The sequence below is a fragment of the Panicum virgatum genome, chromosome 2N (genome assembly GCF_016808335.1).
Source record: "Panicum virgatum strain AP13 chromosome 2N, P.virgatum_v5, whole genome shotgun sequence".
NCBI lineage: Eukaryota > Viridiplantae > Streptophyta > Magnoliopsida > Poales > Poaceae > Panicum > Panicum virgatum.
In genome coordinates this window covers 65,960,326-65,987,588 of record NC_053146.1, presented here as the reverse complement: position 1 = coordinate 65,987,588, position 27,263 = coordinate 65,960,326, and the positions used below count along the sequence as shown (strand labels likewise).

Sequence of the window (27,263 nt, the reverse complement as noted above, 5' to 3'; positions counted from 1 at the left end):
TCCCCTATCCCTGAGAGCACTGGAGCTGAACTTGAACATCCCTTACTACTGAATTGTGTAGCACTCCTCGTCTGGCCTAAATAATACTGCTCGGCGAGGTAAATCGACTTGTTCAGCCAAAACAGCAAGGATACCACAAGAGTTTCCAGACAGGGAATATTCATCTCAACATTTAGGAACTGAACGGTATGGTCAGGGGGTGAGGTGTTATTGAGTCAATCATCTTAATCACACATAAGAACAACCAGGTGTGGCAAAATCTTATGTCATGGAGCATGGACACAGAATGTAAAGAGTGGGCACACGGGCAACAGAATGAGCAACCCTAACTGCTTGGTCCCGTCCCAAAAAATTTCATGCAGACAAGAGATTAGAAGTCCTATTTAGGTTCGTCAGCTCCACTGCTTGGCAATCTCATCGTCCAGAACTTGGGCAGCCTGTTGCCTGGAGCTCTCGTCCAGGCTGCTATTGCTCGTCAGTAGACTCCGCAGGGCTCGCAGCTCATCGCGGCTGGCTCGCTGGAACAGCCCCCTCAGGAGCGCAATGTGCGGCGTACCCTGAGGTGGCAACATATGCCGACTGCCACCGTCTCCAGCAACAACACGGGGCCTGGACCTCCAATACTCTGCAGATCCAATCTCTATCCTGCATTCCTGCACCTCGATTGCCTGAAGGGAATTCAAATAATATCCCAGTTTGCACAGATTCAGTCAGACTCCAAAAAATTAACAGAATAGGGCAAACATGCCAGGATTCCAGGAAGGACAGCTATAGCATCTACTATCGTAAAATTATGCAACCCTGGAACAAATTTTCATCTCATGATGTTGGTGTGTTTCAGAGTTTCTTTTTCATTTCTCAAGACAAGTGTGCTTGAGATTTCCTCACCTGAATTATTACCGGTGACAGCAACCCAAACATTTCAAGACCATCAACTGGTCCTGGAGGCTGTAGTGTAGGAAGGTTAGCTCTTCCCATGCTGAGTTCCTTCCGTATTTCCATATTCAGCCACTCACGGACCATGCTCCAGCACTTGGTAGGAGAGACATTGATAAAAACTTCGCCTGGACAGTTTTCTATAGTCACCTGTAAATGCATCAACCGACAGATATAAACATACAGAAGAACAGGTGCGCAGATGGTACAAAAAACTGAAACTTACCATAAACAGAGGTCCCTGCAGTCCAGCGTCTAATATTTCAGATATGTAGTAAGTTGTTTGTGTTGGATCCACAATGCTGAAGTATTTCACTCTGCTTCTGAACCCTTTATTTACAAAGATAATCATGTCAAGGAAAAGAGCAAAATATATATCAAACTGCTGAAGAGAATCAAATCTATGAGGAAAAACATCCATGAGTAGTAGTTTACAAACAACAAACATTCCTCTAGCATGAATATTGTCATTCGCAACGTATTAAAAGCACTTAAGGATGGCAAAGCATCAAAAAGTAGCTCCCAATAACAAAGTTGCTTCCAAATTGAAAAGCAGCTACAAGACGCATGGAGGTATCCAGATTTGCCAGGGAAAAACAAACTTTTTGGGAAAATTGCTTGGCTTGAGGACCACAACCTCCCAGATAGAACAGCACCCATTTCCAAAAGTTCAACTTAGCCCTTGAATCGATACACAACATTGGCTATGCGAGGACCCTTCTGTTGACTTCCATTTCCCAAAGCAGGTTGCACAAATAAAGGTGAATGCTCCCGAGCTTCCAGACCAGATAAAGATTCAGATTTTCTTTGAAGGCGCCCATCATTTGTTTGCTGATTACAAAAATTTGGACGACCAAGATGGGCACTGCTTGAACTAAAACCTCCATATGTATTTTTCACAAGTGAAGGGCCTGGAGGTGGCTTTGAAGCAAAGACACTAGCTGATGCTTCCTGAGAGACAGTTTGTGCTCTTGAAACAGTCCTCTCAAAGTGCTGACTTGATGCAGCACGAATCTGATTACCATCTTTCTCTGTCGTCACCAAGGCATTAGTCTCTGGTGTTATGTGTATTTTATCATTGTAAGAGTAACACAGAGATGCATTAGTGTTAGATGTCATTAACCTATGGGAATTGATTGAGCTTTCCGAGCTAGGCTTCATGTTGCTTCTATGATCAAGTGGTAGAGAGCCATATGCATTTTTATTGTATTCACCAGAAGTGCTAAAGGACCTTGTCCTAACATTGGAAGAAGATGATTGACCAGCAGGAACTGACAAACTTGCTGCTGAGTTTTTGTCGCCTCCAGGCCCTCCATTATACTGCAATTGGCTGGCACCAGTATTTAGTGTACATGCTAAATCATTCTTCAGGCATGGCTCCTTTTGTGGTGAAACATTTCCCAACTTTAGTTGCTCTGCAAAAGGAACAGCAGTGTTCATTTCCGAACAAGCTGAGTTCAGCATCTTATTTCCACAGCTTTTCTGTTCATTGCAAACCAGTGAAGGTGACAATGATACTGTTGATGCATGTGACATGTACGACCTTCTGGGGCCATCAGTTGCTCTCCGAAGAGTCTTCAGATCTTGCTCTTTTTCTCGTTTAACACATGAGTTCAAACTTAATCCAAGATGAGAGACACCCCACCTGTGAATGGCACTTAACTTCCCACCCAAAGCATTAGCTAAGATGTTTAGTTCATTGACATCATAACGGAATAGGAAAAGTCTTTTACTCCAGTCACATGAGCAAAGCTGCATCGCATGTATAAGGCAAGTATATTTCTCTGGAGAACATGGACAACCACAGGCAGAAAGATGCAGATCACAGTAGCAAAATGCACACTCCCTATCTGCAGAATCATATTCAGCATCTATTTTTCTACATTGAGATGGAGAGCATATATCCTTTCTTTGGGTCAACTCCATCTCGATTCTTGCCTGTGCAGGAAAATTATGTTAGATTTCACTGAGTTTTAAATAAAAAAAATACTTATAGATAGTTTAATAGCCAATTTACCTTAAGTGACTTGCATATGGTGCTGTCAGGTCCACACATGCTTTTCCACCTCAAGTTATCAGCAGTATTTCTCTTGAGGAAAAGAATGTCCCACTGAGCTCTTATTGCTTCGTTTGCAGCCCCAAGTAACAGCTTATCATGTGAAATAGTTATTTTCCGGGCCTGTTCACGATAAAGCTCAACAGCATCCTGCCCAATTGGTAACCAATCTATCGGTGCCACATTAACAGCTTCCGCACAATTGAAACCACAATTGAAACCAGCATGGTATGCTCGTGGGAATGTCAGGACAAACTCTCCCTCATGCTGAACACATCGGTAAACCGGTACTCCTTCAGATTTAAGCAATGATGGAGAAAATTGAGTAACCTGCACAAGGTGTTGACATCTTATAAATACACCCCCATGGCCCCATACATTTCATACGTACCAAAAGGAAGGCAACTCGTGCAAACATCACAGGCCACAACAAGCCAAATCCCACATACCTGCCATCAGATTGTTATACTAAATTTTCATCTTGCACATATGTTGAAACCATAATGTTAACCATCTTTACTTTGCACATGTACAGTTAAGGTTTTACTGTCTGTTGCACATGCAAGTGTTTGATTTTAATGCAGTAGCATTTCATGAGGCGTTATACGGAAACCTGCAAGATTTCAGGCAGTGGTTTACTTGATGACGCATTTTTTGGTCTAGGAAAGAAATAGTGCCTTCTTTTTAACATCATGCAGTGCCACTTCCACAAATGTTCATTATTTGTAATGCTGTTAAAGCATAATCAGAGAGAGAGAGAGAGAGAGAGTTGCAGGTTTTAGATTCAGGACAAGTGAGAAGACACAGTAATGGTGGGTTCATACCCTAAATCCTAGTTGACAATCATCAATCAAGAGAGAAACACTTACCAGATTGTGAAGCAAATCAGGCTGCTCCTCAAACAAGTCAGGTAGATGTTTCTTCATCGCTACCTCCAAATTCATGGCATCCTTTCCTGGAACTCCGTACCACATCTTTGGAGCACCCCAATGCATGTAGTTCAGAGAGTACAAATGATGGTCTTCAACATGCTGTCAGCAGACACCCAGACATGACATCATAATACTAAATTTGGATAGTCTATATACTTAACATAATTACAAGAGAAGTAATTGTGTTGACAATCATCATACCCAGCAGAATGATGAAAAGCACATGCCAACATATACCCAAGGGATCAAAACACCAGAGATGTCACCACCCTCAAACGATAGAACTGAACCTTGTAGTCTAGGCAAATTGTTTAGATTCCAGCCAGATTCTGCATACTTATGCTCACCATCAGATTTTACTTCAGGAGAAAACTTTGGAAAACCACTACCAAAAGTTCCAGTCTCCAAATCGGCGCCATATATTACCTATATGAGAATGGGTTTTCTGACAAGTTAGAAGATAGCACAAATATATGTTAAAAACATCCCTAACAGATATAAGAACATGGAAGATGCTTCTACAAGCAACTCAGGAATTCAGGGTCGACAGGCATAACAAAGCTGCACTGAAAAGCTACAGAACCAACAGGACCATGATCTAAAGATACCCAAATTCTTTTTTTTAACAAAAGATATCTCAAATTCAGGATCAACAAATATGGCATTTTCTAAAGCTCAGACGTAGCTAAAAATTGCAAACGGCATAGATACTCTATGCTAATAAAAGTATTGTACCTCTATCTCTTCAGTGGGACTTTCAACTATGCGCCAATACTCGCCTTCAATATCTTCCACTGATGGTGGCGAGTCCCCACATGCATCTTTGTTAAAATACTGATCACTGAAGTCATCCGCATACTTCTTAAATGTTTGTAGTGTAAACTCTGGTCCTGGTTCAAATCCAAACCTCTCTGGGCTTTGATGCATCCCAGTTTGATTGTAATTAATGTTACAAATATCTTTCGGCTCTGAAACCTTTCTCCGCTTCTTCATCTTCCCACCTCCTCTGCTCTTCTTGGATGATTTACGGTTTTGGAGCTTGTCAACCTTCTGTACTCGAGTAGAAAATTTTGAGCATTCCCATTTGTTCTTCTCTTTAAGAAGACATGGAGGCTTCCATGAAGGTGGTGGAACAATGCGACAAATTCCATATTGTTCTGCCGTAGGTCGTATACTCTCAATGTATTTTAAGGTGTCCTTGAATTCCTAATTTACAAGATAGAACCAAGTGATTAGTTTATGCAAAACTAAACCTTGTACAGGCACTACTGTATGATATGATACAACAATTAACAAGGTACCTCCTCAGATGGATAGTAAACAGGAGCCTCCTCAAGAACAGGCCTGCGTGCACCAGATGGATTCCACTTTGCAACAACCTGCATGACGTAATGTGCATAAGCCAAGAAAAAACATCTCTGGAGAAGCAACTCCAGCAATTTAGCATGATTAAACGAACCTTTTGACAATCAGCACATTCTGCACAGCCTCGAAGGACTCCTTTTGGTAATTGTTGCCTACGTCTCACTGATCTTACTCCCTGTCCACAAAATAGGACAATATTGAGCAACTCAATAAAATCATAGCACAAATATTCAGGTTGTATAGCAGAATAAAGAAGGATAAATGCACAAAAGAAACCTTTTCTGGCGATTCAATTTCAGATTCTTCATCTGAGGTAAGGTCATAAAGGCTATAGTCTATTGGAGGCTTGTTACGAAGTGATTTCCTGCAACTATGGCTCCCAGAAGTACTGGCAGGTGTGCCACTCCTACAATGCGCTGAATTGGGTTCCAAAACTTTGACATCTTTCTCGATGCTCTGTGCTACTTGCACTGAACTAGAATGAGTACCACCTGGTTTGACATTGGTTTGGGTACCCTGCAATGCAAGGCCAACAAAAGGTCCAAATCCAGGTGGAAATGAGAGTTCCGGATCCTCATTCACTGTGGCCATAATGCACTCTGTTCCCATTACTGCATGAAGCATTCAAATAAAAAATTAACACTGCATGAATGAAAGGCAAGGATGGACAGAAAACACTAAATCAAAGATGGACCACAAACACTAGAATTGACCACATAGATCTGCCTAACCAATCAAGGCGAACAGAAAACCTTGTCTACCTTTAGCCAATTAGAGTACTTCACATTATCACATTCATATTGTCTTGAGCAAAAGCATTAAATTCCTGCATTGCTTTGCATCAAACTGCAGCCAGGGTAGAGATCAACTATAATCACCATATTGCAGATCAAACCTTGTCTACCTTTAGCTAATTAGATTACTTCACATTATCACATTCATATTGTCTCGAGCAAAAGCACTAAAATGATGCATTGCTTTGCATCTAACTGCAGACAGCAGGGGCGAAGCCAGACCGGACGAGCATCAGGGTCTTATGTATAGAATGATGGGGTCCTAATAGACCATTAACAACTAGCTACAGTAATTTACCACTGATTTTTCAAAATCAGTCGGGGTCAGTGGACCCCAATGCCAAGGCACAGCTCCGCCCCTGGCAGACAGGGTACAGATCAACTATAATTGATGGACTATGGATAAAAGCCCCCACTCCTCCCACTATAACACATGGGTTTTATGGTCGGGTTGGCTAGGTGGGGCGCGCTAACATGGTACCAGAGCTGAGGTCCCGGGTTCGAACCCACCCAGCCACGCATTTCCACTGCGCGATTTCCCCTGCACCTCTCGTGTGCTGAGACCTGCTGCGGGCTACGCCGGGCACTAGAACCTGCTGCGGGCTACGCCGGGCTCGCACGCCGTAGGGGGAATGATGGACTATGGATAAAAGCCCCCACTCCTCCCACTATAACACCTGAGTTTTATGGTCGGGTTGGCTAGGTGGGGCGCGCTAACAATAATCACCATACCACCACAGTTACACTGCATCACTCATCTTCAACCTATATACCACCACTGTCTTTAGCAGTGGCTTATATGTTGAAGATGGGTTACAGACAGAGTTTTTATGCGGGGCCTTTTCCTACGGAGCACGAAGCCACAAACCGCTTGGTAGGAGGAGGCAGGGGTGGTGGCACTCCTCGCAGGAAAACAAGGCTCTCTGGACGAAGACAGACAGGTGCCGCTAGGCATGAATCTCTCCTCCAAGGAGCAAATCAGAAGTGCCCATTGTAGGGAAAACTATTCTTGTTCAAACTTTGCCGAAAATAAAAGTGGGGAAAAGTTGCACGGGTCATAAAACTTTGCCCGAATCAAATCACAAGCATGAGAAGAAGAAACTCAAGCGCACGCAAGCAAGCAGCAGATCTCCCAATGTTATGAAAAGCTAAAGCTACAAAACTACTCAGAAATCACAAAGAAACAGCAGCTAATCTTTCAAACACCATCTGGACAAGGAATCCGTACATAATCGTTCAGAGGTTATTCCTAAAAAAAAGAATGGAAACAAATACTTTAGTAGGCCTATCCGAATAAACAGAGAAATCGACTACCACTCTGCATCGCAAACCACTACAAAGAAGAACAATCCGCACCTGACGAAGCCAAATCCTGAAGAAAATCGAATCAAAACCTACCAAGACATGGCGAACACACCAGGTCAAAGCAATCAGGATCTGGAATCTTCTGGAGAGCACTGGGCATGTGACTAGAAGACCTAGTGCGACTGGAAGACGTAATGTTGTTGGATTGGTTGGCTTGGACTAGGGCGCTTCCCAAAAAAAATCTACACTAATCCCAGCTTTTTTTCTGCGAAATAATCCCAACCATGAACAGCTTTGCTTCCTATACCCAAATCTACAAGAAGTTTTTATGCACTATACCAGGCGAATTAGCTATGACATCGCGACACATATGAATCGATCTACCTTCAGATCTTCGTCTAAGAAATCCAACTTCAGATCACCTGCAAATAACTATCATCTCACCAAGAGAAAATAAGATGACAATACCATGCACGCATATACACGGAAAGCATACAGGCAAAAAGGGGAGGGGGCTGCAACAGCAGGAATAAAGACCTAGAAGATCCCCAATCTAGGCGATGGAGAAGAAGAGCAAGAAGAGAAGGGATTTACCAGCTCTTGCACAGATCCGAGAGATGAGGTCCGGTTCAATCGTTCAAGTCATAATCATCGCCTCACTCGGCGTCATCATGCTCTCTGCCGTGCTCGTGAGGCCATCGTTATTATTATTATTATTTTGCCACAAACTTTTCAGATCCAAGATCTTGCAGCAGCGGCAACAGAAATTGTAAGATTACCAGTTAATTTTTCTTTCTTTCTTTGCAGGGATCTGTTTGCTCCTGCCCTGAGCTCCCGGCCCTAACAGAAATTCCCAGCACCCACCCTGCTCCACCTCCTAAGCCAGGTCAGGGCAGCAGCAACATACACAGGGGAATTATTATTCCTGTGAACAGATAGATGTGCAGATCCAATCCAATCCACCACGAGAGGGAGGCACACAGACACTGCAAAGGAAGAGGGGAATACTGCAAGTGCAAGACCAAATACAAGGTGCAGGTAGGCAGGCCAGGATAAATAGTGGTTTCTCGTTTGGTGGTCTGCTGAGTTTCAGCTTGAGATGAGAAATCATCCTATGGGCATGCTGGTAACTGGTATTCTACATTTTCTTCTGCCTGCTGGTAACCTAAAGAAATCCAGCAGCACAACACCACAGAGGCGCTAGGGATGTAAAATGTATAAAAGCAAAGGGGATTGCTGGAACCGAGCAAGAACGGCAAGCAAGCAAAGGCTGTTTGTGCTATGTCTCTTTTGCCTTAAACCAGGGGCAGCTTTGTCCTTGTTTGCAGTATTTTAGTTAGGTGCTGATAGTACGAAATGAGTACGCTAATTAATATATGTTTTTTAGGCAAAGAAAATCCAGCAAATTAATTTGGGGAGGTTGGGAGTTGGGGCCAGTGGAGGGATGGTATGGATGGTAGAGGCAGAAAAGGAGGGACCCCACCTCACCTTCCTCGACTATTCTCTTCTCTCTCTAACCATGTGTTTGGTTGTGGGATGAATGGGTTGGATTGGATCCAACCCGGATTTTGGGGACGGAGCTGACCCATTCATTGTTTGGTTATACTTCTGATTTTTGGGACGGAGTGAACACATTTCATGTTTGGTTGAAGGAATTGGGAATACGGGTTGGATGGCATGATAACACCGTTAATGAGGATCTCACTTGCCACCAATGGACCCACCTGTCAATCTCTCACTTTTTTCTTTTTCTTTTTATTTTCTCTCTCTCCCTTATCTTCTTCGTCAACCCGACGAGAGGGGGGCGCCTGCCGCGCAGCTCGTCCCCCCCCCCCCCCCGCCGCCGCCGCCAGCCTTCCGCCACCGGCCATGCTGCGCGGCCCCCGACGGCCTACGCCCGGCCCCCCGTCGCCGCCGCGGCCGGCTCGCCTCCTCTGCTTGCCGGCCCCGCCTCCTCCACCTTGCCCTGCGGCCGCCGTCGTGGCCGGCCCGGCCTTGGCCTTGGCTCGCTCCGGGAGGGCGCCGGGTGGCCGGCCCGGCCTCCTCCGCCCACCGCCGCCGCGACCAGCCCCGCCTCCTTCGCCCTCCGCCGCGGCCGGCCCGCCTCATCTTCTTGCCGTCGCGGCCCGCCCCGCGCGCCGTGGCCCCGGCCTCCTCCGCCCGTCGACGTCGCCCCGGCCTCCTCCGCCCGTCGCCTTCGCCGTCGCCGTGGCCGTCGCCCAGTCGTCCGCCCGTCACGGAACCCAGACGGAGGAAACGGGGTTGGACTCGTCCGCTCGATTTTGGCGGACGAGTCCGACCCGGATCTGAGCCGAATATTCCCCTCCGGGTCGGACCCAACCCCCTCCAACCTCCATCCAAACATCAGAAAAAGGGGTTCAACCCATCCGGGTTGGACCCTACCATTCAACCAAACACACGGTAAGGAAAGGAGCCGTGCAAGAGCCAAGAGGAGAGAAAAAGAGCCAAAATAATGTGGAGCACATTAGTTTTTTCAATATTGTGTAAAAAAATAAAAATAATTATTCACTGAGTATTATGGAAAATATGTAGAATTTCTCACTACCCGATTTCGGCAATAAGTTTCTTGATTAACTTCTCTTTTTTACAAATTTCGGTGGACCTCTTTTTTTTATCTCTATAGGTTACAATGTTGGAGTTTAAGATGTAGAGGAACGTCCGCGAAGATCGCTAAACGGGGAAGGGGTGGGGATTGGGGTGTGAAGTATTGGAAAATTTGCTCGTTAATGGTGGCTAGGTCTGTACATCAAGCTCGATTTGATTGCAAAGGAGCTCATCGGAGTGTCGCTAGTGTAGCAGTGTTGAGGATGTCCACCCTTTGTCAGCCATCCAGCAGTCAGAGGCAGATCTAAGGGGGGCTAGGGGGGGTCAAGCCCCTCTAGCTCACTAAGATCTATGGATACCCCCTAATCCCTCACTATTTTTGGAATGAAACAATGAAGATAAAAAGAGGGGAGAAAGAGGAAGAGAAGGGGAGGAAAAAGAAGTGAGTTAACATGAGGTCTCTCTACATGTTCAACCTAGATTTGCCATTGCCAGTAGTGTTTTTCTCTCACACTAAATCAATATCAGCCACCAGCCTGCATCCAGCCAACAGTACTTTTTTTACAACAAATCAGCACCAACTATCAACCACAGCTAGCCGAACAGAGCGCTTAGCAGGAGTAGTAAATGTGCGGGAACAGTATGGTGTTGGTAGATACTCCCTTGATTTAAAATTATAAGTCATCCTAATTTTGCCGAGAGAAAATTTATTTTTATATTTAACTAAAATTATAAAAAATATTATAAAAAATTATAAGCCCAAATAAACTATAAAAATATATTTAGTGAATAATCTAATTATACTTATTTGGCATCATAAATAAATAATTATTATTTATTGTATAAATTTGGTCAAATTTATATTTTGACTCTCCAAAAAAACTGAAATACCTTATATTTAGAACAGTGGAAGTAGATGAAAAGAGAGATTAGAATTATGATCGGTTGCTTATATATAAAATAAGAATTATTGGAGCCACTGAATTGTGATTGGATGGATATTTGACAAATTCTGAGCTGCTAAATCTGGTGTGATATGATTTTTTACCACCCTTACAAATGGCACTTGCTAGTTCATAATGTAAAGCATATACGCTGAGTTATGACTATGTTTGATGGTGCTAAAAATTACCATTATTCCTAATTTAGTAATTTAATATAAATAGCTTATTTCTATTTTTAAGATTATACACATGAACGCATGAGCATCTTCGCAGATTAAACCGATAAATCTTTGAGATTGACGAAGTTAATACAAACGTTTTTTATCGACAGAATGTCGCCTACTATTGAAAGCACAGTACCATTAAATTCAGAAATTTCGCTCCCATCATTAGACAACAGACTCTTTCGTAAATAGCTTATTTCCATGACAACCCATGAATCTATGCCTAATATTTGGCACCTTAGAATAATCCAAGCATGAAACTTATGATTGCCATATTATATATACGTTCTCCAAGAATTTTACTAATATTTTTGAAGCTGCATAATCGTGTGCTACTATTTTTCATTTTACTTTTAGCTGATGCCCCACTAAAATTGGGAATATATCTAGTGACTTGTATTGTTTGCACGAAGAGATTGGTTTACACGTGATATGTTCTCTCTAAAATTTTCATTTCCACTTTTCGTTAAAGAAATACGTGTTTTCATTTATTTTTTTCAAATTTATTAAATATTTCGATTTACAAGACCGGAAAAAGGGGAAGAAAAAGAGTCCCCGCATGAATGCATGGTCCGTTACGCGCAAAAAGCACCGTGGTACGCGGCTGCGATGTTTCGGCGAGCACGCGAGCGAGCGGGTGGTGGGTCGGTGGGGACGTGGCTTCGGGTCCCGCCCGCGTCGTCACTACGGCGCCGCTTCCGTGGGGCTGGTCACGCTGTGTCGTGATGCTGCGCGGTTCCGTTTCCTTGCACGATAAGATTACCTCCTCGTGCATCCGCAGCGCAGGATTAGGATGAGGATGATGATTCAGAACTTGTGGTCGTGCCCGTGCTTTCGTGGTCAGAACAGACCGTCGACGAAAGCCGGTTGGTGGCCGTCTGGGCGACGCATATATATGGGGCCTACATGTTTTTTTTTGTGGGGGGGGGGGGGGGTGCTACACGTTTTCAACCCTGCTACGGTGCTGCGCATTGGGCTTGAGACAAGAAAACGTGGTAGGCTAGATTATACGAAGAGGCTCGAAGCCCACTCAGTTCTATGGGCTGCAAAGAATCAGTCCATCAGAAACATCATTTTAGGTGGGGGAAAGTCCGAATTACACCCTCGAACTATCGCAGAAGTTTGATTTTTAATCTTCAACTACAAAACCGGATAATATAGACCATCCAACTATCAAAATCATACAAATTTGAACCTTGGGGTGGTTTTGTATTTTTTTAAAAAAATAAAAATTCTAATTTAATCTAAAAAAATTTAATTCATTTTAAATCAGAAAAATATGAAACTAGTACAATTTTTTAAAAAAAGTGTGAACTATCTACTAATGCTCTATTTGAAGCTTAGTTATTCAAAAATAATAGACTTACCTAAAAGCAAACTAATATTATGAAAATAAAAAAAAATGATCTGAATTACTAAGATGTATCATGGTAATAGATAGGTTACATTTTTAGAAAAAAATTTATACCCCTTTCATAATTTTTTGATCTAAAATGAATTGCTTATGAATATTTTAGTTTAATTTTGAATATTTTTAATTCTCACAAATGTAAACCCACCTTGGAAACCACCCAAGGTCCAAATTTGCACGATTTTAACAGTTGAGTGGCCTATGTTATCCGATTTTATAGTTAAAGGTTGAAAATAGAATTTCTACGATAGCTCAAGGATGTAAAATGAATTTATCCCTTGTGTGTGGTTGGTTGTTGAGAGAGATCAAGAACTAGCCCACTGCTTCTGTGATCCGTCTGCACGGGATCACGCCGGAGACGGGAGACCCCAAGCAAGTTCTTTTTATCTCCCTAAACTTTGAGCCAAGTTATTTTCTTGCTAGACAATGAAACCGTCCGATTGGACTTCTCGAACTCTCTCCCTGGCTGTTTTCTCTATGTAATTTTCTTCTTTTCTTTTATGCTTATTTTGATTGGATCTTTAGGAAATTATAGTAAATAACAAAAAAATTATAAAATGGAAAATCTAATTTTTTTAGACACCACATGTGTATATCTATACATTGAACATATAATAAGATATAATTTAGTAACAGAAATTTGTTGTACTTTAGATGTATACTTTTTAGTAATTAATTTATATCTATAATTTTCGTGATCCAATTATGATAAAAATTTTATGGTGAGCTAATCATTATATGCTCGAAGTTTAGTAAAAATTTCATGATCAAGTTGTTGGAAAAGCACACGGCCTGTTATATATATTTCTGAGCCCACGTGGGCTTCTCTCTGCCTGCTTTATTAGCTGGCTTTCTTTCATTGAGAGATTCACACACAGCAGCTTTTGCTGACGGACGTAAGAACTAAATAAACAGTTAAACATTGAAATAATAAAAAGAGTAAAATACATGGCGGGTCCCTAAACTTGTCCTTATGTGACATCGCGGTCCCCAAACTCCCAAAAATACAATTCTGAGTCCCTAAAGTTGTTAATTGGTTCACGTGAGATCCAAATAACAATTAACCTCGCTAAACGTGGACCTGACATGTGGGCCCCACATGTCAAATCCACCTCCCTCCTTCCTCTACCTTCCACAGCGAGCCAAGCTGCTGCAACGCGGCCCTCCTCCGTCCCAGCACCGGCCGCCGCGTGGCTCTCCTCCCTCCCCGCGCCGGCCGCCGCTCTGCCCTCCTCCCTCCCAGCGCCGGCCATGGCGCGCGGCCCTCGAGATCTGGCCCTGGCACGCGGTCCGGCTCGAGCTCGAGCTTCCTCACCGGTACGCCCCACCTCCAGCCTCACTCGCTCCTCTCTCTCCCTCTGTCACTGCGCCCGTCCCCGGCGCCCTCCGCTGCTCCCTCGGCCGCTGGCCGCCTCCTTTGTCGTTGCGCTAAGGCCATGACGCACTGCCCCTCTCTACGCCCTCCTCCCTCCCGGGCGCGCTCCCTCCCCAGTGCCCTCCCTCCGTCTTCCTCTCTATCTCGACGAAGGTCCGCACGACGCTAGATCCGCGCGCGGTTGAGGCTATGGCGCGGCGGCGCCCCACCGACCGGATCCGCGCGTGGCGGACGCGGCTGCATGGCGAGCAGGGCCGGGTAGCTGCGGCACGGCAACCCGTGGCTGGACAGATCCACTAGGCGGGGTGCCCCGGCCCGCTCGCCCGCACGATCATCGGCGAGGTCGTTCTGTGCCTGCTCGAGCGCGCCGGCCAGATCCCGCAGCAGGGTGGCTACGGCGGCGGCTCCTCCCTCCCCCTCGCCGGATCCAGCACGACAAGGCGGCGGTGGAGGCCCCTGCTCCCTCCATCGGCGCTCTCGAGCTTGAGCTCGGCCGCCGGCGCCTCTTGTCGTTGTCCAGACCTCGCGGCTTGGCGCCAACTAGTAATCAATGCTGCGTGTCCCTACCCTAAATGGTTGATGCAAGAGGTAACATAGTAACGCAAGGATGTATCCTGATTCCGGCCACGGAGCCGTACGTCCAGCAGGGGTGTGCGAGTGCACTGTATTATTTTGCACCGAAGTGCCTGTAGTAGAGGGTACAAGCGAGGCGAGAGAGGGAGGGAAGCTCCCAAGTCTCTGCTAAATGATTGAGGCAAGTGCCAATATCGGGAGAGAGTGAGCGAGTGTGTGTTGCGAGTGAATAGATGGAAGGCGAGATGAGTTGAGAGCGTGTGTGGGGAGAAGCTCGCCTCCCCCTTTTATAGACACAAGGAGGGGCAGAGTACATGTACGGGGAGATCAGAAGTCGTCGTCTTCTCCCCGAATCAAGGGTGTGCAGCGGTCGGCTACTGTTGGAAGTACACTGTGGGGTACTGGAGGGCATGGCACCGGGCATGGCAATCGTCCTGGGAAGCCCCCTGGTCTTACGGAGATCGCGCCGGTGTCCTGGTGACTCCTGTGGACGTCGTGGTGGTTGCTGTGGAAGGCACCGTCCTCTGTGCCCGAGCTGGCGAAGTGCCGAGGGTTCTGCTGGCGTGGGTCTGGCCCTGGTCAAGGTCCGTACAACGTTCGAGGGTTGCGCCCATGTCCGCCGAGTGTTCTGCAGTAGAGGAGGGTACGGGGAGTTGGCAGCACAGCGGCAGGAACAGCGGCAGGCATGTCTGCACAGGGCGTCGCAGGTTCCCACAGGGTCGGAACAGCACCGAGGATGGTGGTACAATGATCGGAGTTGGCGGATGGGACTCTGGTCACAGCATGCTGTGCGGCATAGTGGCCTGACACCGCCTGACCCGCGTTCTGCGGTGGAGTGGTTGACATTTAATGCTTCTGTCAGACGGGCGGGTGAGCAGATGGGTTGCTAGTTCCATCTGCCGAGGGGTGGCCTCGAGCAAGGCGGAGTTTCCCCCGAGGCGAGGCCCCGCGGAGGGCTCGGTCGAGGGGGTCTCGAGCGAGGCGGAGTTGGCCTGCTCTCCGAGGGTATGTCCACTACCCTCGAGCGAGTCGGAGATGTAGTGAACCGCTGGATGCCTCGGCGGGGAGGTCTCGAGCGAGGCAGAGATCGTTCCATGGGTTCGAGGGGGCCTCGGATGGGCCGTACCGTGGAGCTGGGGCATGAGCCCAGTATGTATTGGGCCTCTTTGGGAACCTGGAGAGGATCTAGGGTGCTGTGGAAGAGTTGGAGGAGTTCCATGGTATCCGGGTGTAGAGCGACGACGGAGTTGTCATCATTGGTGGCTTCTTCCTCTCCAGGATAGCCGCTGAGTGGTCCTTTTTCCCCTTCGGATCGGAGAAAGATTGTCTGGCTCGGTTCGCCGTGACGGTAGAGTATGAAGAGAAGGCTGGCATTGTGGGCCTAATTGCCTAATTGCGTTTTTAAGGCGGTTTAGCCCCTAGGTTAGGGTGCCCCCAATTATGGCACCCGACACCTCTCCTCCCTCCCTCCCCTACACCATCGAGCAATGGCCGAGGTCTGCCGTCGAGCTCGGTGGACTCGAGCTCCGCCGCGCCGAACTCGAGCCCCACATGTTAGAGAAAGGAGGGAGGTGGATCAGACATGTGGGCCCCACATGTCAGTTCCACATTTAGCAAGAGTAATTGTGATTTGGACCCCACGTAAACCAATTAACAACTTTGGAGACTCAGAATTGTATTTTTGGGAGTTTGGGGACCGCAATGACACAGAAAGACAAGTTTAGAGACCCGCCATGCATTTTACTCTAATAAAAACTATGAATAAGGCCTTGGAATACAGGAAGCCAATAAACCCATACAAATATGGACAAAGTAGATGATCTGTGCGGTAATAAGGAATAAAGAGGAGTGAAGAATGGAGACATGCAGACTTTTTGCCTTGCAACAGTGACCTGAGATCTTAGCCTAGTATATCAGCAAAAGCCTCTCCAAACAAACTAGCTAAAGCCCATGAGAAAGGTGAAAGGAAGCACTAGTACACCGGCACTAAGCCCGAGCTCCATGAGATGGAACACTGGAATTTGGGTTGCAAAACTCTCCAGGGCTCCCGGCAAGTCTGCAACACAGATGATGGTGGAAATTGAACTGACGCTGAACTCATAGGATAACGTCTGACGCTGAACCCATGGGATAACATCACTTATATTCAGTATCAGCTTTGTTTGACTTCACCTTACTCTGTGAATAAAAATAATAGTATTAGTGTTCACAGTACATAAGATGTTTCAAAACGCTAAAGAAGTTGTTGCAGTAACTGTGAATTCCAAACATACTTCAACCTAAAAAAACTAAACTTCTTTCCACAACTATATGCCTATATGCTAGGAATGTCTATTTCAGAATTCAGATATAAAACATGGAAATGCTGCATTGTCCAATTGAATTAGGATACTCATCTAATAGATTGATATACTTCTAACCAAATTATGGCAAGCTGACTCTTTTCTGATCTACTCAGTACAATGATTCTGAAACATGGTCTGTTGATCCTAGAACTTCAAATTTCCAAGGAAATATCTGCATTGCAATCAGTCTTTGAAATGGTAATTTCCATAGCTGAAAAATGAAGACAGCAAGAACTTTGTAGTGTAAGGATTCAAATAACTCAATTTATTCATTGGCCACCACAAGGATAGGGGAAAACACATGGCTATTACCTAATTACCTTGCAGCCGAGACTCAAATCCACAAGTGCCGAGGTGTTTAGCAAGTTTCTCTCCACATTGCTTCTGCCAATTATCCGATGCCCTAGCTTCAGCTGTTGTCCACACAACTGCATTTGCTTCCTTAAAATCAACGGTAGCAGATGTAACCTCTGGCTGCAAAGGCAAGTGTCCCGAGGTGATGAGTAAAAGCATATTAAAAAGGAGATGGAGAAAAGGTATATCATGTTTAGAGAAGTAGGGTAACTACAGAAGCAAACATAAAAAAACAACTGAACCGATAATTGTTCAGCCAAGAGCCTAAAGGTCAGCAGTCCCCAGCAACAAAAAACTTTTCCTAACTAAGCATCCTGAACTTTTGTATCCTCTGAAGCTGTGTAGCTTATGATAAAAACACAAGTACAAGCAGCATGGTATGAACTTGTCTTTTATGAATCCCTAATGTACTGGACTTGCAGGTTGAAACCATTTCACGGGGTGCATAGATAGTGCACTGGGGCTACTATGCCTACAGTGACAGCAAAGAAAGCTAAGAAGGTATGATCTACATTCGGTGGTCAGCTACTTAAATATCTCCGATTGTTCTTCACTTTTCATCCTCATGCATTAGAAAGCAAACCAATAATCTTGCTCCAGTTTCTTCTAGTCCTCAATCCTCATACCCCCGCTTAATTCTTAGCGTAAACAAATATGAGATAGAAAGTTCCTAGTAGGTTGCTAGGGGTTTGTCTGAGCTGTTAGGTGTCTTTGCTGCTTTGTTCTCTAGCGTGTGCGGTAGTTTGTTAGCAGAACCTTTTTGTTTGAGCTCGTTCTATACTGTCTGTGGCTTCCGGTTAGCAGCCCTCTGTGCTGTTCTCCGGAGGACTAGTTGATGCTTTCTGTTTGAGGACGTGTGTTAAATCACTACTTTTGAACTTCGTAATTTCGTTACTGAGGTAATGAAATCAGGGCAAAGTCCCAGTTTGGGGGGGGGGGGGGGGAGAGAGAGAGAGAGAGAGAGAGAGAGAGAGAGAGAGAGAGAGAGAGAGAGGATGCATACTTGGCTCTCCAGAATCCGCTTCACGCTCGCCGCGCACCCGTCGCACATCATACCCTGCAAACAAGAGCCAGGCAAGAGCACATCACAGTCACAGACCTGAGCTGCCTAACCAACCATCGAGACCGAATCGAACAGGCGATTCGAGAAGAGGGCACGACGGGGAGGGGAGCTTCGAATTCGAGTAGGGATTCGATCATAAGGATTTACCTGGACACTGAGCAGGATGACCTCAGAGCCGCCATCTGCTGCCTCCCCAGTCGCTGCGGCGGCGGAGACCAAGGATCCAACGCCGGCGTACTCGCGGCCGCGGCGGGAAAATAGGACGACGCGGCCGCTGCCGTAGAAGGGAATGGAGGCGGGGCGGCGAGCTCTGATGGAGGCAGGGGAGAGGGGTTTGGAACGGGAGCGAGAGGTTAGAAGCGGTAATGGTGCGATTAGCGCGGTAGACTCCATTGCTGACTCCGATCTCTCGCCTCACCTGCGCGGGGGGGGGGGGGGGGGGGGGGGGGGGCTTATCCGATTCAGGGCATGTTCAGGCTCAGTCTCCTCAAAAAACAATTCCGGCTCTGCCTCCTTCAATGGAGCGGATTCTCTGGTGGAGTTGGAGCCGTTTTAGAAAATATTTGGCAAAACAGCTTCACTTATTGGATTGAGGTGGTAAAAAGTCTAAATTATCTTTTTTTTCCTCCTTTTTCCTTTTCTTTTTTCCTCTTCTTATCTATTTTCTTCCCTTTCTTTTTTTCTCCTCTCTCCTCTTATCCAGTGGCCGGCCCCTTCCTCGCGTTGCCCAGCCCCGCCGCCTCCTCCGCCGCTTGGCCTCCTTCAAGCGGCGGCCCCCGCGCCTCCTCCACTCGCCGGCGGTGGCCTGCGCCTTCTCCCCCCTCCTCCAATCGCGGCGGCCCGCGCCGCCGCCTCCTCCAATCGCGGCGACCCGCGCCTCCTCCACCCAAAGCACCGGCGGCCGGCGCCTCCTCCTCCCCGCGGCTGCCGTCGGCCACCTCCTCCGCGCGGCCGCCGCCGGCCACATCCTCCCCGGCCCCGCAGAGCGCGCCCCTAGGCTCGCCGTCGGCCACCTCGTCCGGCCCTGCAGGCCGCGCCCATTGGCTTGCCGCCGAACCCTACTCGCAGCCGCTGCCGCACCTCCTCCCCATGGCCGTCGGAGGCCACGGCCTCTCCACGGACCGCGCGCCCCTACGACTTTGTCGGCCGGCCACCTCCCCGCGAACCGTGCCCCGACGAGCCCATCCGGGGGCAGGGCTGGCAAAAGGGCACGAAGGAGCCATGGGAGCCGGATGGAGCCACGATTTCGTGGCTCCACCTCGCCCGATCCGCTCCAGACAGCGGGATTCGAGGGGCTCCAAGCTACTCCAAGGTTGGAGCCATCCCTGAAAATGCCGTTTGGGAGGGCTCCAACAGAAGTCGGTGTTGGGAGTCGGAGCTGAAGCCCTACCAAACAGGGCCTCAGCTTGTCGTTCGAGGGGAGGGATGAACTGCCACGTCATCGATTGTATGTTGGGCCCGCTTGTCAATGAGCTGCAATCTGCAAAGCTATTCTTGTGGCCCCGCATGACAGTGAGTCATGGTCCCTAGTTGCTCAACAAAGAACAATGCACAAGATTACATGTTATAAAAAAGAAATGCACAAGACTACAAGAGCTTATTTCTGAACCAGAACCATACAGAGCAGGACACGTGAAACTGTAAGAAATCGTCTGGTCTTTCGCCGTACACAAAATCGAGATGGAAATGAGAGGAAAAAAAAAACTAAAGGTAGCCTTCAGATTCATTCACTACAGAAGAAGCATAAGGAAATTAAGGGCGGTATCAACACTAACGAAAACTGCGTAACGATATCAAGGTTGTCAGGCGCGCGTATGTGCAGAGCTTGCACTGTTTGTTCCTAGCAGGCGCATCCACTGCCCGCCTGCTGCTGCGAGTTGGACTGGCCGGAGGTCGGCTTCAGGTTCACGTCCACCATGTCCTCCTGCTTCGCCGCCGAGAGCGTCTCCATCCCCGGCAGCGCCGCAGCGATCTTGCGGAACAGCGGCTGCATGGATCACAGTGTATCGTGAGGTGCGGACCAATGCATCCAAGGCAAAAGCATCAAGGCATTGGAGAAATCTGAATCTGACCTTGATGTTGAACCCGGCTTTCGCGCTGGTTTCGATGAACATGACGTTGAGTTCTTTGGACTTGCTCTCTCCTTCCTCTGTGGACACTTGTCTGCAGCAAGCGAGGCAGGAGTATCAGACACTCGCATGTTGTATCAGTCTGAACAAGTCCACAGGAATGAGAGATGTGAGCGCAGGTCACACCTCTTGTCAACAAGATCGGTTTTGTTCCCAACGAGCACGACGATCACATCGCCACCCCTCTCGGTGCGGACTTCGTCGATCCACTTTGAGGTGTTCAGAAAAGACTGCCTATCTGCACAGGTAAACATTTCAGAAAACAAAACTGACAGCAACTGATGCCTAGCTGCAACAGTATGGATAAATACGCCTTCGGTTCATTAGAGTTGAAATACGACAGTACTTCGCGCCAGGAGCTGATTGTTAGAAATTTTTTGAGAAGTTTTGCTGCTCATATTCTGAGGCATTAAAAATGAGAACCGTGTACATGAAACCGTTCGCTAAAACTAATTACTAGAAAAGACTGGACAAAATGGTGGCATACAAGTTTTTTGAGCAACTTACTGGCTACATCATAAACAACCACTGCAACAGATGAGTCCCTGATGTAGCTTGGAATAAGACTCCTAAATCTCTCCTGTCCTGCAGTATCCCTGACAATAACGGGGGTAAAATGCTAACTGTTCTTCAAAAGGAAAAACAGAAGGTTGATTACTAAAGATACTGCAACTCAAATCAGTCATGTGAATCACTAGAAACTTGGGCACAATGGCTAGTGTGGTATCATATTTCATTATCATGTCGCAGGAACATTTCATCATTTATCGCTGTGACTGAACCTACTTAATTATATGGCTTATGGGAAGGCCAAAGAATTATATACTTACCAAAGCTGTAGACGAACAGTGCGGTCTTCAAGATACATGGTCTTTGACAAGAAGTCAATGCCAATCGTAGCCTGGATCAAGTGCCCATGTATCAGGACAAAGGAGAATGAAGCAAATATAGCAAGCAGCATGACAATCTTCAGTGCAATATCTGTCTACAAATATACGTGATGCAAGCTCCACTCTCCAAAATTGTATTATATGAAATCCAGGGAATTCGTTAATTTGCAAATATGCATTCACCAAATCACCAAAAACGGGCCAGCTGTCCTGCATGAGTTGACTAATTGGGCAATAACCCATAACCACTACAGTCTGGACATCCCACTCGTACGCGATCAAACCCTTTTACGCAACTCATGAAATTAGTATCTTCACGGACGCTATTGGCAATTGTCTGGCATTGTCAGCAATTGACGAAAGTATCTTCACGGAAGCTATTTTCTCCAGACAGGTGAAATGCTGGAGTTAACGCCAAGGACAAGGATCAGTCACCCAAGCTACCCTTTACATGAATTCTGATAGAGTGGTAATCAGAAGACACCAACGGCAACAAATTGGGGTCAATCCCCGTGGTCACCATGGCCGATCATTATAACGACTCTAAAGTCTAAACACATATCCTCATGCCAGATCGTTGACAGTGCGCGATGCAGGACAGAAGGTAACGCTGGATCAACGAAGAACACGCGCGTTCACAGAATCTGATCGATCGGCATTTAGATAATCGACCCCCCCCCCCCCCCCCCCAAAACGTTGCAGTTACACGAATCGAGAAACCGCTCGAACGGACGAAAAGATGCGTACGATTTGCGATTTTGGTTACCTGGTAGGTGTTGTCGAACTTGTCGTACATGAACCGGGTGATGATGCTGGTCTTGCCCACGGACTGGTCGCCGAGGAACACCAGCTTGTACTTGGCCAGCGCCGACACCACCGGTGCCATCGCCTCCCCGCGCCACGCCGCCTCGCCTCCCCGCGTCGGCTAGGCGATCGGATTCTGCTCCGATCCTCTCGATCCGGACTCCGGCGGACGGCCGGCCCGCCCGCGACCCCGAGATCTCCCCGTTGTTCTGGCGAGAGCCGAGGAGGAAGTGGAACGCAGGCCGCGGCCACCACGACGCGCGCACGTCAGTGCTCCTCCCTGGAGGGACGCGGTGGACGAGAGAGAAAAAGGGGAAGGCGTTTTGACGGAGAGCCAAGGCCCATTGCCGCGGATTGTCAGAGGTTCGGGCGTACGAGCCCGGCGGCCCGGCCCATGATCAGAAGGGATTGTTATGTAAAAGTGAAATCAGGTTTGCTCGAAAAGAAAAGGAAAGCGAAATCAGAGGTATGGTAGGTTCACGAATTAAAAATGATGCTGAAATGTGAGTGTGACTGACACTGTGACAGCATGGAACTAGATAAAGAAAGGTCACTGATGAAAATTAGGGACGATTCAGTCTTCATAACAAATTCATAACAATAGCAGAACAATAGATTTACCTGTAGGCCTACACCGTTGCGTTCACCATAGACTGCTTAGGACTTAGGACAATGTATAAATTTCTCCGTGCATAGAGAATTAGAGATTATAATCTCTTTTGAACCATTCTATATAACGATGCAATGTTTACATTGCCCGGTCCGTGCTACCATTTTCATTTTTACATGAGGAAGCTGAGTATAATGGTCCTTTCGTCCTCTACTGTCATACGGGCAAAAACAGAATTTCGCAGTGCCGTAGGGTGTAGGGCCAAAATCGAGTATAAGCATTAAGCAAGCAAAGTCTTTAGTCAATGCCCCCATTAAACAACTCAATCGTAGTACAGCAAATTGGTCCTGCAAACATCCTATTCTATCAGGAAAAGGCACATAGAAATTCTAAACCTCTGCGTGCTAAAGTCCGGAGCTCGAGCAGGAAGCAGGCGGTGTGGACGCACGTGCAATTTACGTGACGCACTCAGCAACCACATCAGCACAGGTACAGTACAAAAACTCCTGCTAAGGCCCTGATTAGTGGTCCTTAATCTCGGAGGGCAAAAGCGTCATTCCGCAGCGGGAGTTACGTCGCTTTCGCCGGCCCTCACCTGCATTCTCGACCGCGGCATCATTACAATCGACAATTTACAACCTTACCCACCCCCTCCATGTCAAAACCGGGCTCCTTTTATTGTTCGAAAACAAATACGCTAGAGCATAATTTCTCGTGGACTTCTTGAAGCTTATTGTTTTCTTTTGTTCGGAATGAAATGATGCAACCTAAGTCGTAGTTTATCTACGGTGAACTTTATACATTTTTCTAGAACAAGATGCTCTGTATACTTGGCACAGCTGGCAATCGTATCTGTAAGGTAGATGAGCATGAAGTGTGTCGTACTATCTCATGATCCGCTTAACTCTTTTTTAAATATATCTTGGTCAATTTGACCAATCCAGGCTCTGGGCTGTTAGCACCGGAATACATGCCAAATTAAAATAATACTTTTAAAGTTTATTTTGGTTTGGAAAGAGCCAAAAGTCTAAATCAGTATATTACCAAATTTGATCAAAACCATTTCTTATAAGAGGAAATGATTGATCGAATTTTTTTCTATAGAAATTGATCAATCGATAGGAAGGCAATCCGAGAATCCACCGCAGACTAGAAATAGTCGCGGCGTTGCCGCGTATAGCCAGTGTTTGGACTATATTTTCAGATTTTCAGACTGCTCTCATCATTTCTAATCTTTTATCTTTACTGATTGCATGATTTCTGATAAGGCAACTTTAGGTGTTACGACCATGCTTGGTATATTTAAGAGTATTCAAAAAACATGATTCTCCACAGTGCCATCATTTAGAGTAGACCTGATTCAGAAATCTTAACCATATGTATGGAGTAGATCAAATGATTGAAATAGAGAAATATTATATTTGTGATAGGATTCATTGCATGAAAAAAAATATTAATACCATATACGAACATGGGACAGAGAAATCAAGCTTTGTAAAGTAATTTCAATTATAGAAATATCTCCTGAATGCTTGTATCTGGACAAGTATGTCCAAGATATATCTTGGTGACATACGTCCAATATAAATAAGATAAAATGGCATGATCTACATATTATCAATCTGAAACATATGATTGACCATTTTTATTTTTATGACATATTCTACTTACATCTATTACCCATCAAGTTCATTGGTGGGGTACAATTGCAAGAAGGTAGATTCTGAATAAGTTTCTGAACGTCCACTGAAAAGAGCATATCTTCATAATAGGGTCTGCAATATCTGACATTGCAGGTTAACAACCAGAAAGTCTAAACATTTTGTCAGAGCAAAGCATTTGAATTAGCAGCTTAGGAAGAAAAATACAATGATCTTCGTTGAGATATTGGAAATTAACTTCAACAGTGATGATGCACCTGTTCAAATGTGATAACACTAACAGGAATAGATATGTAAGCCGCGAAAGTACCTCCAGGAAAGTTGTTCAATAGCACTTATGGTCCATGGGAAGTTTAATTTACACACACACACTTTTATGTGTTACCTTCTCATGATCGCAAGTATCCTAACCTGAATGAAAATGAAACAGATAGCAATCAAAATAATACAGCTAGTTACAGTACTTGGTTATTCTGGTAGAGGTCCTGATTTCAAGTTCCACCTCACACAGCTACTGCTCCTGTCCTCCAAAGTTGACAGTAGAATTATATGAATTGTGAACTAATTTAAGAACACATTGCGAAGTGCATTTGAGCTATGTATTATGAATTTATGATTGTTGGAGGCCCAACTTGTGGAAATTGCACGAAAAGCAAAGACAATGAGGTCTGTTACCACATCAAGAGCTCTTCTCCTATATATAGAAGAACTTGAGCTTAAGCCATCGATATCATGGCATCACCTTACACAAAATTGTACAGCGGTTTGATTGCCGCCAATATATCAAATTGAACATAATCATATATTATCAATGGGAGACATGAGAAGTATGCTAATACCAGGATATGTCCAGGATATGTCTGAAACACACATTAGTTTAATCTGCGTCAAAAGTTAAATTCATGTCTGAGAATTTTTACCTTAGGCAAGGATACTAACCTTCTTTCATCAGTGAGATTTCCTTGTCAGCTGCATATATGGACAATTGCATTCTTGCTTCTCAGCATGTTCAGAATCTGTCATGTGGATTTTCAGTTGTGACTAATTTGAAGTCCGAACTGTATTTAAAAAGATGGATGATACATGTCAAAGCACCATGCAACAAATCTTGTGCCATTATTTAACTACGGTACAGGTACAGATAGAGACAAAGCTGTTGACAACACACGCTCTTCGGCGCAACTCAGAAAAAACTTGCGCTAGGATAGTTAAATAGTAATATATAGAAAAGTGGAATAATGGTAGGCACAATGCACAAAGCTACAATAACATAACAGATAGTATCATATAATCCCTCAAGAGACCCAATTTAAATCACACCACATCTGAATCAAACATCTGCATATGAGAACTCCACCCCAGACCAAACCACAAAGGTTATGGTTTCAGTATGGACACCTGCAGATGAGAGAAGCAGCTGCTGGATAACAGTGTCAAACGGCACTTCCTGTCGGTAGGTCTTGACCTAGCATTACAGAAACAAGAAAAATATATGAGCTAGCATTACAGAAACATATAACTAAAATACCATGATCTAATCTAAATAATGGTTAAGCCTGAGGAAGACCAAGCACTTGTCAAAGTAAATGATATGCAATTGTAGGAATGTTAAATGACATCTTATAAAATTACTTACACTGGTTAAAAGAAACTGTGAAAATAGATTTCAAACAGCAATAACAAACTGAGTCATAGCATCATTTGAAAAGAATTGACTGGTTCACTCACGCCGCAGAAGCCTCAAATCAAACAAGTTACTTCAAAACAATAATACATTGGATGTGATATCTAGTTACTCAGTGGCGGCAATAGGTTTATTGGTTCGATTCTGCTAGCAAGCATCCTCAATGTCTTCAGAAGAGGGACCTTGTTTGTCATTATCACAACAAACCCCTCCATCCAATACAAACAACATAAATCTAATCTGGCAAATAAATTGAATATAAGAGAGATTTCAGATGGCTCAGTTTAGCGGGATAATCGGCATACAGTTCAATCTCAATTTTCAGAGATAGACATGTGATTTGGTCTGTTGAGCTTGAATATTTCCAAGTCATCACAGCCATCTGATTCAAATTTCCATCTAACCACAAAAGCAACAATAAAAGTACCAACAAGCAAATGTGCAGCAAAGTACATGCATGATTATTCAACCTCAGATCGTCCTAGTTCATGAAAATATCAACAGATCAGGCAAATATTTACCTATTCTGCAAGCATCAGGTCATCAAAGGCCAAGGTCCACTAAAAAAATAATAATAACATAAAGACAGGAATGAAAGACAAAACAAAACGTGTCAGATTGAAGTATTATCAACACCATTTTGGAAGGAATCAGATAGGGATAACTGTACGTATTTTACTTGTGTTATCATCATTCACGCATCAAATTAAATCATCGAGCACATGGTGTGCATGGTTCATGAATGAGGCATGCTCGACTGCACATGGAGCTCCGCCGCGGCCGCCGCCCGCCGGGTCCACAGCATTCACCGCCGCCGGATCCGCCTGTGCCACGCCCGTCCCACTGCGGATCCGCCACCTACGGCCGCCGCCGCCCACGAACGGGGCCGCCGCCAACTGCACACGGAGCTCCACCGCGCCCGCCGCCTGCGGCCGCAGCATCCGCCGCCGCCGGATCAGCCTGGGCCGCGCACGTCCCACAGCGGATCCGCCACCTGCGGTCGCCGCCGCCCGCGAATGGGGCCGCCAAGCACCGGCCACCGCCAAGTGCGTCGAGGGAGGGAGGCGCCGGGACGTCGCGGCCAGCCGAAGGCGAGAGGCGGGGCGGAGCTGGAGGCGAGAGGCGAAGGGCAGAGGCCGGCGGGCTCTCGAGGCGGCGGCAACGATGTTGAGGAGGAGGAAGGGAAGAGGAAGAGGGAAAAGGAGAGAGGACTGCGGTATGATTTCGTAAGAGACTGAGGGCT

At 46.0% G+C, this 27,263-nt stretch overlaps 3 protein-coding genes, 4 non-coding genes and 1 pseudogene across 12 annotated transcripts; all 8 read right to left on the bottom strand.

The window, feature by feature from the left end:
* Positions 1 to 148: 148 nt before the first annotated feature.
* LOC120661887 (lysine-specific demethylase JMJ703-like) lies at positions 149 to 8,706 on the bottom strand. Of its 3 annotated transcripts, none has more exons than XM_039940884.1 (12): positions 7,983 to 8,706; positions 5,566 to 5,900; positions 5,384 to 5,464; positions 5,226 to 5,303; positions 4,660 to 5,130; positions 4,126 to 4,350; positions 3,862 to 4,023; positions 2,954 to 3,322; positions 1,539 to 2,874; positions 1,163 to 1,266; positions 889 to 1,086; positions 149 to 668 (listed from the first exon to the last, which is right to left on the bottom strand). In XM_039940884.1, exons 2-9 carry the CDS (start codon positions 5,896 to 5,898, stop codon positions 1,612 to 1,614), a joined length of 2,982 nt encoding a protein of 993 aa, XP_039796818.1. In that variant the 5' UTR covers positions 5,899 to 5,900; positions 7,983 to 8,706; the 3' UTR covers positions 149 to 668; positions 889 to 1,086; positions 1,163 to 1,266; positions 1,539 to 1,611. The 3 variants fall into 3 exon arrangements, with proteins under 3 accessions (XP_039796818.1, XP_039796817.1, XP_039796815.1); XM_039940883.1 differs by having other exon boundaries at positions 1,574 to 2,874; positions 7,983 to 8,705; XM_039940881.1 differs by having other exon boundaries at positions 1,163 to 2,874; positions 7,983 to 8,705.
* Positions 8,707 to 16,197: 7,491 nt separating this feature from the next.
* LOC120661885 (copper-transporting ATPase PAA1, chloroplastic-like) lies at positions 16,198 to 18,707 on the bottom strand. 4 transcript variants are annotated; one of them, XR_005670112.1, is made up of 5 exons: positions 18,390 to 18,687; positions 18,183 to 18,236; positions 17,146 to 17,299; positions 16,901 to 17,036; positions 16,198 to 16,658 (listed from the first exon to the last, which is right to left on the bottom strand). XR_005670112.1 is itself a non-coding variant. In XM_039940878.1 (4 exons), exons 1-3 carry the CDS (start codon positions 18,633 to 18,635, stop codon positions 17,138 to 17,140), a joined length of 462 nt encoding a protein of 153 aa, XP_039796812.1. In that variant the 5' UTR covers positions 18,636 to 18,707; the 3' UTR covers positions 16,198 to 16,658. The 4 variants fall into 4 exon arrangements, 3 of the variants coding, with proteins under 3 accessions (XP_039796812.1, XP_039796814.1, XP_039796813.1); XM_039940878.1 differs by lacking the exon at positions 16,901 to 17,036 and having other exon boundaries at positions 17,138 to 17,299; positions 18,390 to 18,707; XM_039940880.1 differs by lacking the exon at positions 16,901 to 17,036 and having other exon boundaries at positions 18,390 to 18,700.
* Positions 18,708 to 19,826: 1,119 nt separating this feature from the next.
* On the bottom strand, positions 19,827 to 22,339 carry LOC120661884 (ras-related protein RABH1b-like). Its single transcript, XM_039940877.1, has 6 exons — positions 22,028 to 22,339; positions 21,202 to 21,272; positions 20,879 to 20,967; positions 20,498 to 20,609; positions 20,315 to 20,405; positions 19,827 to 20,229 (listed from the first exon to the last, which is right to left on the bottom strand). Exons 1-6 carry the CDS (start codon positions 22,145 to 22,147, stop codon positions 20,083 to 20,085), a joined length of 630 nt encoding a protein of 209 aa, XP_039796811.1. The 5' UTR covers positions 22,148 to 22,339; the 3' UTR covers positions 19,827 to 20,082.
* Positions 22,340 to 25,626: 3,287 nt separating this feature from the next.
* LOC120663183 lies at positions 25,627 to 25,817 on the bottom strand. Its single transcript, XR_005670402.1, has one exon. It is a non-coding gene; the product is annotated as a small nucleolar RNA Z112 (small nucleolar RNA).
* Positions 25,818 to 26,128: 311 nt separating this feature from the next.
* Positions 26,129 to 26,227, bottom strand: LOC120663127. The gene has a single exon (XR_005670350.1). It is a non-coding gene; the product is annotated as a small nucleolar RNA R30/Z108 (small nucleolar RNA).
* Positions 26,228 to 26,293: 66 nt separating this feature from the next.
* LOC120663189 lies at positions 26,294 to 26,403 on the bottom strand. Its single transcript, XR_005670407.1, has one exon. It is a non-coding gene; the product is annotated as a small nucleolar RNA Z107/R87 (small nucleolar RNA).
* An 85-nt stretch (positions 26,404 to 26,488) lies between these two features.
* On the bottom strand, positions 26,489 to 26,571 carry LOC120663191. The gene has a single exon (XR_005670408.1). It is a non-coding gene; the product is annotated as a small nucleolar RNA snoR20a (small nucleolar RNA).
* Positions 26,572 to 26,626: 55 nt separating this feature from the next.
* Positions 26,627 to 26,722, bottom strand: LOC120663163 (annotated as a pseudogene).
* Between the last annotated feature and the right edge of the window lie 541 nt (positions 26,723 to 27,263).

Excerpts from the sequence above, each read along its gene's own strand:
- LOC120661885 (XM_039940878.1), bottom strand. The coding sequence starts at position 18,635 with ATGGAGTCTACCGCGCTAATCGCACCATTACCGCTTCTAACCTCTCGC. Across the intron at positions 18,237-18,389 it reads TCATCCTGCTCAGTGTCCAG|GGTATGATGTGCGACGGGTG; the intron begins GTAAATCCTTAT and ends TCTTGTTTGCAG. Across the intron at positions 17,300-18,182 it reads AGCGGATTCTGGAGAGCCAA|CCAGAGGTTACATCTGCTAC; the intron begins GTATGCATCCTC and ends TTGCCTTTGCAG.
- LOC120661887 (XM_039940884.1), bottom strand. The coding sequence starts at position 5,898 with ATGGGAACAGAGTGCATTATGGCCACAGTGAATGAGGATCCGGAACTC. Across the intron at positions 5,304-5,383 it reads AATGTGCTGATTGTCAAAAG|GTTGTTGCAAAGTGGAATCC; the intron begins GTTCGTTTAATC and ends TACGTCATGCAG. Across the intron at positions 3,323-3,861 it reads CTGATTTGCTTCACAATCTG|GTTACTCAATTTTCTCCATC; the intron begins GTAAGTGTTTCT and ends CACCTTGTGCAG.
- LOC120661884 (XM_039940877.1), bottom strand. The coding sequence starts at position 22,147 with ATGGCACCGGTGGTGTCGGCGCTGGCCAAGTACAAGCTGGTGTTCCTC. Across the intron at positions 20,610-20,878 it reads GGTTGTTTATGATGTAGCCA|ATAGGCAGTCTTTTCTGAAC; the intron begins GTAAGTTGCTCA and ends TTACCTGTGCAG. Across the intron at positions 20,406-20,497 it reads ACCGATCTTGTTGACAAGAG|ACAAGTGTCCACAGAGGAAG; the intron begins GTGTGACCTGCG and ends CGCTTGCTGCAG.